General features: G+C 38.8%; 1 protein-coding gene across 1 annotated transcript in view; it reads right to left on the bottom strand.

The window, feature by feature from the left end:
• The window catches only part of slc8a2.S (solute carrier family 8 member A2 S homeolog), a 75,153-nt gene that overhangs the window by 47,480 nt on the left and 13,754 nt on the right, over positions 1–13,919 (bottom strand). Inside the window, exon 2 of the mRNA XM_018233352.2 lies at positions 10,731–12,537. Within this exon, the coding sequence (XP_018088841.1) occupies positions 10,731–12,475 (1,745 nt within the window). The 5' untranslated portion in view covers positions 12,476–12,537. The remainder of the gene's footprint in view (positions 1–10,730; positions 12,538–13,919) is intronic.

Here is a 13,919-nt window from a genome sequence, read left to right as displayed (position 1 = left end):
TTCAACCTTTTAACTCTATTTTAACCGGCCTAACTGCTAGACAATCATGTATGCAGAGTAAAGGACAGAAAGCAGCGCAGTGAAAGCAGAAAAGAAGATGGGGAGCTACTGGGGCATCTTTGGAGACTCAGATCTTTTATTGCTAAAAGGCTGTGGTTGCCTTGGGCTGGTGTAGAAGCCCCAAATACAATGCACACAATTTCTATGCTACTGCTTTGGTTATACTTTAGTTCTCCATTAAATTGCATGCCCAGACAGCATTATGGGCAACATAGTATAAATGAGAAGTTAAAAGCACGATCAGATCTAGTGAAAAGCTAAAACTGGTGGGGCTTAATAAAACTGGAAATGTTTGAGGAAAAAAAGACATCCATAGACAAAGGCAAAGAAATGCAACTGTCAGAAGACTGGAATTGGTTGAGATGAAACGACATCTGGATATAAAGCAGTGTTGCAGAAGTGAGAGGGCTGTTGGTGAAAATCGAGAAGCAAAGACGCATAAGCAAAAGGAAAATCTAAACAAAAGTAAAAAAAAAAAAAAAAAAGAATAGTGGGTTGCTGTGAGTAAACTACATTTGCATGTAAGGCAAATGAAAGGAAATTTGAGGAAAGAAAATGGTTTAGATTAAATTTGTTTAAACATAAAACATCTTGACAGCAGCAACATGACAGTGGAAATGGTTCCCAGCAAATGTTTCCAGACAAAAGGCAAAAACGTGCAAGAAACAGAAGCGATAATAAGGCTGAAATGAAAAGACATAGGCAAAGAGATGGTGTCATCAGAAGAGTGGAAATGAAAGCACAGAGACAAAGAAAAAACAGTTGAGAGGGAAGGTATATAAATAGAAGGTAAAGAGCTGGATAAGACAAACATAGGAAACAGCTGAGAGGGAACGCTATTTAGTTAGAAGGCAGAGGGAGGGAAGTGACAGTAGAAAGGAAATGCTTAAGTGTAAAAGACATCTAGATTTTAAGAGATAGAAGTGACAGGGCAGAGGAAATACTGTAGCTGGGAGTGAAAGACATATACAGACATATACAGAAAAAAGAAAACTTAAACACAGTAAAAGGGGAAGTTGTGGAGAAAGAAAACCTTCTTATCTGTCTTGGGCTCAACATCTAGGCACCAAAACATGTGTAAGTTTGGGGAAGTAAAATAACATATAAAAAGTATTTATCTAAGCCAGTGATCCCCAACCAGTGGCGCATGAGTAACATGTTACTCTCCATCCCCTTGGATGTTGCTCCCAGTGGCCTCAAAGCAGGTGCTTATTTTTGAATTCCAGGCTTGGAATGAAGTTTTAGTTGCATAAAAACCAGGTGTTCTGCCAAACAGATTCTCCTGTAGTCTGCAAGTCCACATAGGGGCTACCATCAGTCAATTACAACCTGTATTGGCACCACAGGATCTTTTTTTCATGCTTGTGTTGCTCTCCAATTTGTTTTTAATGGGTAGAAAGAAAGAAAGAAACTAGGCCTTCTTATCTGTCTTGGGCTCAACATCTAGGCACCAAAACATGTGTAAGTTTGGGGAAGTAAAATAACATATAAAAAGTATTTATCTAAGCTATTCAGTGCACATGTTCCTTTCACTGGTTGTACCTATTAATGTGAATAAAGTACTTGGTTGAATATACAAGGCAGCCCTTTAGTTTACTTCTGCCATTGCAGATCTCTGGCAAAGGGGTATTGAAATATATTCAAATGTACCACCAGTGTCATGCTCATTTTTTTTGAAAGGGACACATTACAGGCAGATTTATAGCTGATTCCCTATCCTATGCAAAATGCTGAGCTTAACTTTAAGCAAGATTTTGTCCCAGATTTCAGCAGGCATTAATTACTATGGAATTCTGGGAAAAAAAGCATAATAGTGCCAGATTCCATATTTGTTCTGCACTTTGTCGCTGATAGTAAAGTCTCATTTATGTTTGGCCTCATTGCTGTAAAGGGAGCCTCGGTAATGAGACAGCATAGCTGAGGAATTCTCCTCTCAAAAAGACTGTTAATCAATGTTTTGGGATCAAGGTAAGATAACACTAGGGGGGTTATTTACTAAACTCCAAATGCAAAAATCACAAAAAAATTGTGATTTATTTTTATAAAATCTGACTTTTAAAAAATTACGAATTTTTCGGAATTTATTAAACTTGGAGGATGGAAAAGTCTGAATCTGAAAATCCAGCATCTCAGACCCGTCGAGGTTGCATATAAATCAATGGGATAAGTCCCAATGATTTTTTGATGTGCGCTGGGTTTCTTGCAATACCTCCGAAATTTTCTGAGTTTTCAGGCAAAAGGCATAAGAAATCTAAGTTTTTGGGTGAAAAATTTAAAAAAAATGGTGAAAAACTGATTTTTTTTTTCCCGCAAAGCAAATTTTTGGGAAAATGTAGTAATAAATAAGCGTAAAAAAAACCCAGCGAATTTGATCGGAGTTTGTAGCAGAAAATATTGAGATTGATTTGGACAAATAACCCCCTTGGTTTGTAAAGTTGATTTGCTGATGCTTAAAGCTTCTTTCTCTCTACCATAAAGCAAGTCATAACTTCTGGCATGTGTACCAGAAAATGGATTTCTCCATTCAAGAAAAATTACAACTTTTTCTGCATTACTTCATTACTTTACATAGTATAACTGTCATGGGAAAAAATGTTTTCAATACGCATCAGTTAATTGTGTTGCTCCAGTTAAATTCTGCACTGAAATCCATTTCTCAAAAGAGCAAACCAATTTTTTTATATTTCATTTTGAAATCTGACATGGGGCTAGACATATTGTCAGTTTCCCAGCTGCCCCAGTCATGTGACTTGTGCTCTGATAAACTTCAGTCACTCTTTACTGCTGTAATGCAAGTTGGAGTGATATCACCCCCTCCCCTCCCCCCATCCCCAGCAGCCTAACAAAAGAACAATGGGAAGATAACCAAATAACAGCTCCCTAACACAAGATAACAGCTGCCTGGTAGATCTAAGAACAACACTCAATAGTAAAATCCAGGTCCCACTGTGACACATTCAGTTACATTGAGTAGGAGAAACAACAGCCTGCCAGAAAGCAGTTCCATCCTAAAGTGCTGGCTCTTTCTAAAAGCAGATGACCAGGCAAAATGACCTGAGATGGCGCCTACTCACCAATATTACAATATTTTTATATACACTTGCTGGTTCAGGAATTAAATTTTATATTGTAGAGTTAATTATTTGCAGTGTAATTTAGAAATAAATATGACATCATAAAAATCATGACAAAATCCCTTTAAACTGTGTTTTTTAAATACATCTTCAGATGACAATACTGGGCCAAATTCAATTCAGTGAGAAAAAAGTGATTTATCATGTGAAAACTCATGGATAACATTCAATTCGAGGAGAATTCAGTTCCAGTTTTTTCTTACAGACGTCAATCGTTGATAAACAGTAAGTTTACGTTTTTTCTGAATTGCATCTCAAATAGTGCTAGAGGTTAGTAAGATTGATAAGGTTAAAGTAGTTCAGACTGAGCCAGTCATTTAGAGAGAAGAGATTGTTAATGCAGATGTCAAGTCTTTCCCAAATAACATTATGACAATCTGTTCTCTGTCCCAGCATTGATATAGAGATGTCTTCTGTATTGATAGATTCCATGGTTCAATAGTGAACGTGGTTTACCGGAAAGGTCAGGAGATGGCACATTCCTCTGCATAATACACTGGGGTTTCCTAGTGTTCATTTTTCTTGTGTTTCCACATGTCTCACTATGCTCTCCTGAGCACAGATTAGGATGTAGTGGTATTTCTAATAAATATAATATAATTATAGCAGGGAACCTTCCATTGATTACAAAAGAAATCAATATCAATCTCTCTCCTCCCAACATGGAGTGTTAATCGTCATTAAAAACGCATGCAAGGGACAACTGGATCTACTGTAGGCGTGCGAACTGGGTTCTGCATCAAGATAGGAGAAAGGGACCTGCTACAATCTGTGTAGATGAGGTGGTTTCTGTTCAAGAGTGTATTAAAGGGAAACTATACCCTTAAACATTGTAGGTGTAGACCCTTAGGATCATGGCACCTATGGCTTCATTCCCTACTAGTACATAGTTTCCTTGTTGCTGAGTTAAAACCATTTGTACTTATTTTGCATACCCAGTTAGGCCCTAAATGGACAACCCCTTTAGAGAAGTTGGGGAGCTGGGACCCCATGAACGAGATTAGCTAGTGTGCAGGATAGCCACTGTAATAGCACTCTCTAGGAAGGTGTATTCAACTCCCCCTGCTATTGCTTCAGTGGTGCAATTCTGTCTGTATCTGCTACACCTGTGTCTGTCCCTGGAATTTATTGACTGCCTCTTGTGTGTGTGAGTATTATCAACCCTGTGACCATTTACATTGACTGAAGCCTGCTGTTATTTTATTTGCAAAGAGCCCCTGGTATACTTTTTCTATTATTTGTAGATCACCAACACCCTCACATGTTGTTTCCACTTATCGAAAGCCCATGCTGTTGAAAGAGGGTCCAGTGTAGCCCATGCTCTACCCCTCTAGTTGGTATTTGCCTTTTTAAGCCTATTACAGTTACAGCCCACATTTCATGTCAAGTGATCTCTGAGGGATCACACAAGATGTGAATGGGCAATATACACACACATATATATACCAATTGGAGATGATTTTCGAATAGAAAATTCATTCATAATTACATTTATCTGATGGTCAAGTAATCATTCTGAAGGAATACTGTTCCTTTAGCAAGTATAATTATTATAGAGACTGTATAAAAGTCATTTACTGAGACCCTGGCTCGCACAAAGGGGCACCGTTGCACAAGTTAGGGGCAGCAACAAGCCACCTCCTTTCTTAAGTGGAAAGGAGTCTCTTCTAGTGCCTAGAGTCCATTTGTGCTCTTTTCAATAATGATACAGATCTCCTTGACCAGCTCCGACACACATGGGGGGAGGTTAAACAGGCAGCATTGAGCCCTGCATCAGTTTTTGGGTGCATACATAGGGAGGAAGTAGAACCTCTGACTGCTGGGGTGCTGAGGAAATATAGAGAGCCGAGTCAGGCACTAAATGATAATCAGTTGAATTATATGTCTAAGAAAAATGTCAAATTCCGGTTGTGTAGGAGGGCCCTGAAATGATTTTCCCTGTGAGGGTTGTGCAACTTCTAGTTATGCTATACCACTGTGCTTACAGTTAATTGGAATATGTGGTCCTGCAGCAGCTGAGCCTTTAATATAGTTCTCCAGCGATCAAGACCATATTAGTAGAAATTATATTCTGAGTCCTACATATGGTGATCCTACGATCCTACACTGCAGTGGAAGACCCGCTGACAGATATTCTTAACTAAACAGAAGGTTGACCTGCAACAAGGCTTATTTTAGGTATGTGAACTGCTTGGGGCATCAGCAGTATAAAATAGATAAAATAGAGGAGCTGAACAGAATACACAATCAATTTACTACTACCACTAATATTAAAGTCATCCATAGACAGGCAAGGCAGGGAATATAGGAGAGGAAGAAAGGAGACAGGCACATACACTTCAGAAAAGTTGATGGAATCCAAAACCTATTAGGGAAGAGTGTATTTAGTGAAATCTTCCCTCATGTTGAAGAATCAGCCTGATGTCTCAGACATCCAAATATATAAATGCAAAATGACAAGCATTCAGGATCTCTAGACTCTTAAAATTACAGTTTGATGTTCTCACCTATAGTATATAGCATATGGCTAATGTCATACTGTTTTCTCACCACTGCTCAATTGTGTATATTTAGGCTGAAGTTATTGTTGTAAGTAGCCATATGCTTTGTCTCATCCAATGTGTAAGAGATTGGCATCAAGATTCACTACCAGGATTTTATCGGATACCAGTGCTGGAAGTAGTTGCAGGGAAGAGAGGCACCTGCTTAGGCCCACAGATTACCATACTTACTTACTACAGCTGCTTGGCCTCTTTTGTCTGACATTGTGAGAACTTCTCATTTCTAGATTACCCTAGTTAATTAACAACTAATTTATTTTGAACACTTATTTATTTTCTCTGAAGGTTCCAAGTGGCTATTCAAGAGCGAAGAAACGAGTTCTTTATATAAGAAGATGCAAATGATATATTTTCTGAATATACAAGAATTGAATCACATGGTTTCCATATAGTCAGATGGAAGAAATATGAGAAGGTATAAGAGTGACACTCTTCTCTTGAATGATGAAAGATTTAGGATTCTCATTATATATTTTACAAGGTACAATTTGCCAGTATAATCCATACAAGGGATATGTACTATGTATAAAGAAAAAGATTGTGTATATTTGTATAGCAAATATTCTACAGCACTTTACAGAGTTTATATATTCACATCAGTGCCTGCCAAGTGGAATTTACCATCTAATGTCCCTATCACATTCACACACACACTATGGTCAATTTCTAGGAATTAGATAACCTGCCTGTTTGTATTTGGAGTGTGGGAGGAAACCAAAGTACCTAGAGAAAACCCACACAGAATGGGGAGAGCATGCAAATTCCTTGCCCTGGCTGTAATCGAACCTAGGAACAGTACTAACCATTACCCTACCATACTGCTCCAAAATGGATAGGTATATATGGGCAGGTGCATGTTATTGGAACGTAAAAAGAAAGGAGATGTTTGTATATAAGAAGGAGAGTCCATAAAGAGGAAAGAGGTCTATGTTGGCTTTGTAAATCCAGCTGAAAATTATTTATTTCTGAATTAGACAGGTCACTAGCACAAGCCAAACGTTTTCCCTTTCCTTTACTGATATTTTACAGCTCCTCCCACTCACACACAAACACTCAGCCAGCGCTTACAATCAAATTATTAAACCTGCTAAAAGTCTCTCCCTGGAATCAGCAGAAGTGGTGGGTGGAGGGGGCGAAGATCTGCTGCAATGATCGCCACGTGTCTGCAGAGAGCTCATAATACCCTCACAGCTCATCATACGGTTTCCAGATATCCTGTTACTAGACCGGTTATGGCAAGGTTCTGCTCATACAGGGCTCATATGATTACCTAAAATCAAGAGGCTTCTTATTAATGGGATTCAATGATTAGGAAATATGCCTTTTAAAACAGAAACGTTTCTTTTTTTATAATGCTGGAATAATCATGTTGAGATGTATAGAAATGGCATATCCAATGCATGAAGGAAAGACAATTTGGGATAAAATCAGAGTTATTGGTCACTTATACTTCAGACAATAAACAATTTTATTGAACAAATACACTACCATGTGCTGATTGGATGCAAGCATCTACACTTATTACCTAATTATATGCATTGTGAAAAAATACATTTTTATTGTTTTTTTACTGGTTTTCTTGTGTATTTGTCTTGTAAATGTGCTAATTTTGGCACAAGCAGTACAGCTATATAAGCTACGAATTTCGCCGTGGGCGAATAAATTTGCGAAACTGCAACTAAAATTTGTTGTGTCTACAAAAATTTTTAGACATGCGTCAGAATTGTCGCGTGAATAAAAACTGTTGTGCATAAAAATTATTCGAATTATTATTGACTTTAATCAATATTCATGTTTTGTGAATTTTTCAGCGAAGCTAAATGGGAGAAGTAGGCTACATGAAGTACTGAATGCGAGCAGTAATCCAATGTTCATCCCATTGTAGGAAGTACACTTATACTGCAATGTTACCTCTTCTTTCTTTTTCATTGTCTGAGTAATCTTCCTATGTTTGCCAAAAGATGGGTGACCAAGAATTGGTACTAAATCAAGCATCATTTACAAAATTGCAGGGCATAGCGGGAATATTGCCATACTTCGAGGTGCCAAGTGCAACTATACAGAAGGTATGGGACCTGTTATCCAGAATGCTCGGGACCAGGCGTTTTCTGGATAACAGATATTTCCGTAATTTGGATCTTCATGCTTTAAGTCTACTAGAAAATCATGTAAACACTAAATAAACCCAGTAGGCTGGTTCTGCTTCCAAAAAGGAATAATTATATATTAGTTGGGATCAAGTACAAGCTACTGTTTTATTATTACAGAGAAAAAGGACATTTTTTAAAAACTTTTAATAATTTGATTATACTGGAGCCTATGTAATTCATAACTTTCTGGATAAAGGGTTTCCGGATAACGAATCCCGTACCTGTACCTCTTCATTTCTTCACCTTGTTAAATTGCAAGGCTGGCATATCATCTAGTACTGGTAATGTACCCCTAAGATTTGCGAGAAAAGTTAGACTTCTAGAAAAAGTAGTTACAAAATAGGGAGACATCAAATTATAATAAAAGCTCTCGATTAATGTTTAAGGACTAACACTTTCCTTTTCCTATAATTGTATAATCATTTTATTTGTGGTAAACCCATATTCACCGAAACAGATTCTGTCTCTCTTGTTCACCAACTATTGAACAAACTAACATCATCATATGTGAATAGATTAAGCATTTGTTTTTCAGAGCTGGAGGATGGTGACTACAAGCACGACAAAGTGAATTACTGTCATAGAGATTACAGACGGGACTTATATAATAATGATGATGATGCTGTAGTATTAACGCTTTTGACTGTTGGTATTGCCTAGAAAATATATATATATCACATTGTGCTACTTTTGTGTTTCCTTAAACTGGTCAATGCATTCTCATGGTCCTCACTTTACCAAGGGTTCATTTTTTATATGCAAGATTTTGCATTTTTGCTGACAGGCTTTTGGGTTGTGCTGGCATGGCAGGACACTGTAGACATCAATGTCTCTCACAAATTGTAAAAGGAAGGAAGGGAAAATGGGGTCACAGAGCAGAATGACAAATGAGAAGCCGACTATATAGATGAATACAAGATATGAATAGGTATGATGCACAGCAGATAAGAAAAAAGGGAGGAAAGAGAGATTTTATGAAGGGGATACTGAGAGAAGGAACATGAATGAAAGAAAAGGAGAATGGAGAAGCTAAGAGATTATAAAATTAAAAACTGAAGAAAAATGAAGAATAAAGAGAGAAAGAGATTTGTGAATCCTTTGTTTGTTACCAGTGGATGCCCAGCACTCAAGTTCCACTATGCCTGCCACTTTGTGTAGCAAGCCACTTAATAAAATATGTCCAGTAAAATGTAGTTATTGAAGTCTGAAGTCAAGATCAGAACCTACTGCGATGGCATTTCATAACCTACCCACCCATCTGTTTTTACATGTATTAGCCTGCACCAATTCCCATGCCTTAAAGCAGTGATCCCCAACACGAGCAACATGTTGCTCACCAACCCCTTGGATGTTGCTCTCAGTGGCCTCAAAGCAGGTGCATATTTTGTAATTTGTGGATGGAGGCAAGTTTTGGTTGCATAAAAACCATGTGTACTGCCCAACAGAGCTTCCTGTAGTCTGCTAGTCCACATAGGGGCTACCAAAGAGCCAATTATAGCCCTTTTTGTCATCTGCAGGACCTTTTTCATGCTTGTGTTATATTTTTGCATTTGAATGTGGCTCACGGGTAAAAAAAAAGTTTGGGGACCGCTGCCTTAAAGGATAAGTAAACCTTTAAAATAAGTAAATGTGTTTTACATTCAGTATTTATTTTCTTTTTATTCCAAGATATTAAGGGATATATGTGCTGTTAATATGAATGAATTTTGTTCCAACAGCACCACCTGCTGTCAGTCTCTGACCAGTCTGACCACTAAGTAGTCAAAGAAGTTATCAAGAGAAAGAAAGAGGCTGCTCTGATATTCTTCTGCATAGGAACGATTTGAGAGGTTTCTAATTTCTTTCCTAAGCAGAAGAACATCAGAGCAGCCTTAGAGTAGCACTCTCATCAATTTTACATTCACTTATTTTAAAGATTTAATTATCCTTTAAAACAACCAGCCCATGCATCTCACTCTGTTGCATCCTATTCACTAAGTAATGCATCCTTTCCAAACTCACCTATCCAGTCAAACCATGCATCTCCTAACCTACTTATATATAATACTTAATAAATATGGCTTGCTCTTGCGCGCCTCTAATGTGTCAGTGTCTTCCATGATTATGTCTCTCAGTGTGTTGTTAAAAACATTATTGATAGATACTTATGAGTTTATATAAAAATGTTTTTTGTTGTTTAATTATCAAATACATTAAATAGCTGATCTTAACCTTTCTTGATAAGATTATGACTTATAGCATAGAATTTTGCTGGCTGTTTATACGAGAATTCCCAGGTTCTTCCCCAACAAAGTATTTTTGTAGTCCCTTTAGAACATTTTCATGCAATTGAGTAGACCCCACACTCCTGAATCTTATCTGCAGATAAGATGGATCTTTCTTACATGTAACTGCACCATTGAACCATGAAAATGAATTATGTACTGTGTATTCTAGATAATGTTTCTTCTTTGCTGGGATATTACCTGTAACTATTTTGGCCAATTAGTTTATAATCCAGTGATCCCCAACCAGTGGCTCGTGAGCAACATGTTGCTCACCAAACCTTTGGATGTTGCTACCTGTGGCCTCAAAGCAGGTGCTTATTTTTTAATTCCAGGCTTGGAGGTAAGTTGTGGTTGCATAAAACCAGATGCACTACTAAACTGAGCCTCCTTTAGACTGCCTGTCCACATAGGGCCTACCAAATAGCCAATCCCATCCCTTATTTGGCACCCCCAGGAATATTTTTCATGCTTGTATTGCTCCCCAACTCTTTTTACAATTAAATGTTTATGTTAAAATCTATTGCACATGCAGCATTACTAGAGATTTGTGGTACTTACACAGTCTCATCATTATGGAACTCCAGCTCCCCATAGGTATCCTCAAAGTCAACTCCTTCTCCCCTAGCTGTTCCCTCCATTGTCCGGTATGGGATGACCACTGTCCCTCTTGCCCCTGAGTTCCTCACCACTTTCACCTCTAGAATCCCAACACTTTCACTCACATGAACCAGCTTCTCCTCAAAAGTGAATATTCCAGCATGATCATCATCCAGTATAGTCACAGTTGCAATTAGAGGGGGCACCAGGCGAGCTTTTGGGCACCCTTCACCATCTGGTTCAAACATCCCCTCAGCGTCACCAACCCGCAGGTTCATCAGCCTGACAAAGAAATGTTCATCTTCTTCAAAAATGTCATCATCAATTATCCCTATCTTAAGCTCTTTTTGTGTCTCTCCTGGTTTAAAGATAAGGGTGCCCTCACTGTATTCATAGTCTGACCCTGCATTTGCAGATCCATCCTCAGTCTTGTAATCCACATAGAAGGTGCTTGCTCCATCTCCTCCTTGGCAAGCAACATTTAGAGTCATAAATCCACAGTTTTCCAGACAATGGTAATTGCTAGGCTGGAAAAAGATCTTGCTAGTGTTCTCTTCACTGGAATCAGATGTCACCTCCTGCAAGGTGGTTGGCTTTTTGCTGTGGTCTGCAGCATGTTTCTTCAGTACATTGCCAGCTCCAATCATCATACGTGTGGCCTGGATACGATAGAAGGCCCTGCTTTTCTGCTGATGGAGGAGAGCATAGTAATTAGCCATTTCCACCAGCTGGTCCAATTCTCTCTCTGGGTACTTCTGCTTCAGCTCTTTTAGAATGCGGATGACTTCTTTACGGCTTTCGTCTAGCTCTTTGGCTTCAGCAGCTGCTGCTGCACTATCTTGCATGTCGGTTTCCTTTGTTTCTGGTGCCACTACTGCTGAAGCCCCCAACTTCCCATCCATTTCTATACCCTTTGGGAACTCACCCTCTGTCTCAATGATGATGCCTCTGCGTTTATCTGCACGGTACCTCTTGTACACATACTTATAGAAGAGAAGGCGCTTGTCAGCAATCCATGCAAAGACCACACAGGCAGGAAAGAAGAGGAGGGTAACCAGTGCCTCCCAGACCTGAACACGCTTTGGAGAACTGACTGCAAGTATTATGTATAGCCAGATGTAGGCAAAGATGCTCCATGTAGCGGTGACAAAAAACACACGTGGATGCTTGATCTTGCGTGACTCACCATTGGGAATCACGTAAACACATATACCAATTATGACAAACATGTTAAAAGCAGCTGAGCCTACAATGGTTCCAGGGCCCAGTTGACCTGCATGAAATCCATGACCACACACCTCAATCACTGAAAGGAGTATTTCAGGAGCTGAGGAACCCAGGGCCATCAAAGTCAGGTTAGACACTGTCTCATTCCATATGCGCACAGTGGCTACGCTGGTCTCCCCGTTGGCTTTAGTAAGTGTGATCTCTTTCTCTTGGGATGTGATTACTTCAATGGATGCCATAAAGCGATCAGCAATTATGGAGACTCCCAAGAAGAGGTAGAGCATGGCTACAAAGTATACAACAGCCCGGGCAACCTTGTCCCCCATAGAAGGGTTGTAGGGTTCCCACACTGGGAGCAGGATACCTGGTAGGCATTTCCCATCACTGGATGTTGCACAAGTCCCATTTTCTAGTTCTCTTGAGAAGGTTGAGGTTAGCATTATAAGCAGCAATACACTAATTCTTAATAGGACTGCCATGGTGCTGAGTCTCTTGAGGTGGTATTGAATTGATAGTTGAAAGGTTTATGTGGCTTTAAGACCTGAGGGCAAAAATTTAAAAAGTGCTGATTAAAATACTGATTCATACTTCCATAGCACAAACTTGTCACATGCCATTAAAATGCTGTTGCCTTACAACACTAATAGAAACCCTACCTGTGATGCAGATCACTACAATGCATCTACATTGTTATTGCTGTCATTTCCTCTTTAGATAACAGAAACCAGTACCAACACCTCTCCCCAAGATTATGTTCTTTGCTTCATAGAGAATTCTGGACTTTTTAACTGGTAACTGATGAATAGTGAGCATTGTTGTTATTTAGTTTCCATGTATGTGTTTGTTCTCACACTGAGCAAAGCTTTGTCTGCTGTGCTCCCATGAGACGGATCTATTGTCTGCCTATTTATAAGCCTCTAACCCTCAGGAGAGCCCAAGATTCCGTTCTTTCCATCAGTACCTCCTGTGGAGGAATCTGATGACAGGTGCAATACTCGGCAATATTCATACCGTTAAACATCAATCACCCTTGGGATCATTTAAGTCTTTCACAGTTCAACTGGAATATCTGTTTCTGTAGCAAAGGCACAGTGTGAATCTTAAAGTATAAAACGCCATCTCCTTACCAGTTAATTAATGGAAACACAAACATGATTCGTAGACTTATGATTAGAGGGTTAAAACTTGTTAAGTAGCAGTTGGCTATTGTGGTGGGCAACAAAAAAAAAATTGCCAGGCGCAAATATGAGCCGAACTTCCGCGTTTTGCCATGGGCAAATAAACTTGTGAAAATACGGGAAAAAATTCGCAGCGAAAAATCGGCATCGTCAAAAAAAATTGGAAGCATGTCAGAATAGTCGCGCGTCAAGACTCAAAATTATTCAATAAATAAAAATAATTTTGATGCCCATTGACTTCAATGCGCTTTGCGGGTTTTTTGCAGTTTTGCAGGAAAAATACGCCCATCACTAGTTGGCTATCTTCATGTTAAAAGAAATGTCATTTTTGAGTTGCAGAACATTGCAATAAAAAGAGAAACAGAGGGTTATCCCCTCACTAAAATATAAATAAACTGCAATACTCCAGTGACTACAGACAAAAAGAAATAGGTTCCACAAGAATCAGCATAGGAATATGAGCATGTGGTCTGAATATGTTTTTTATGCTCCAAATTTTTGCTTGCAGTACAGGTATGGGACCTGTTATCCAGAATGCTTGCGACCTGGGGTTTTCCGGATAACAGGTCTCTCTGTAATTTGGATCTCCATACCCTAGGTCTACTAGAAAATCATGTAAACAATACATAAACCCAACAGGCCGGTTTTGCTTCAAATAAGGATTAATTATATCTTAGTTGGGATCAAGTACAATCTACTGTTTTATTATTAAAGGGAAAAATGTAATTTTTAAAATTTTTGATTA

The sequence above is a fragment of the Xenopus laevis genome, chromosome 8S (assembly GCF_017654675.1).
Source record: "Xenopus laevis strain J_2021 chromosome 8S, Xenopus_laevis_v10.1, whole genome shotgun sequence".
Lineage (NCBI taxonomy): Eukaryota > Metazoa > Chordata > Amphibia > Anura > Pipidae > Xenopus > Xenopus laevis.
This window is presented reverse-complemented; position numbering and strand designations above follow the sequence as displayed.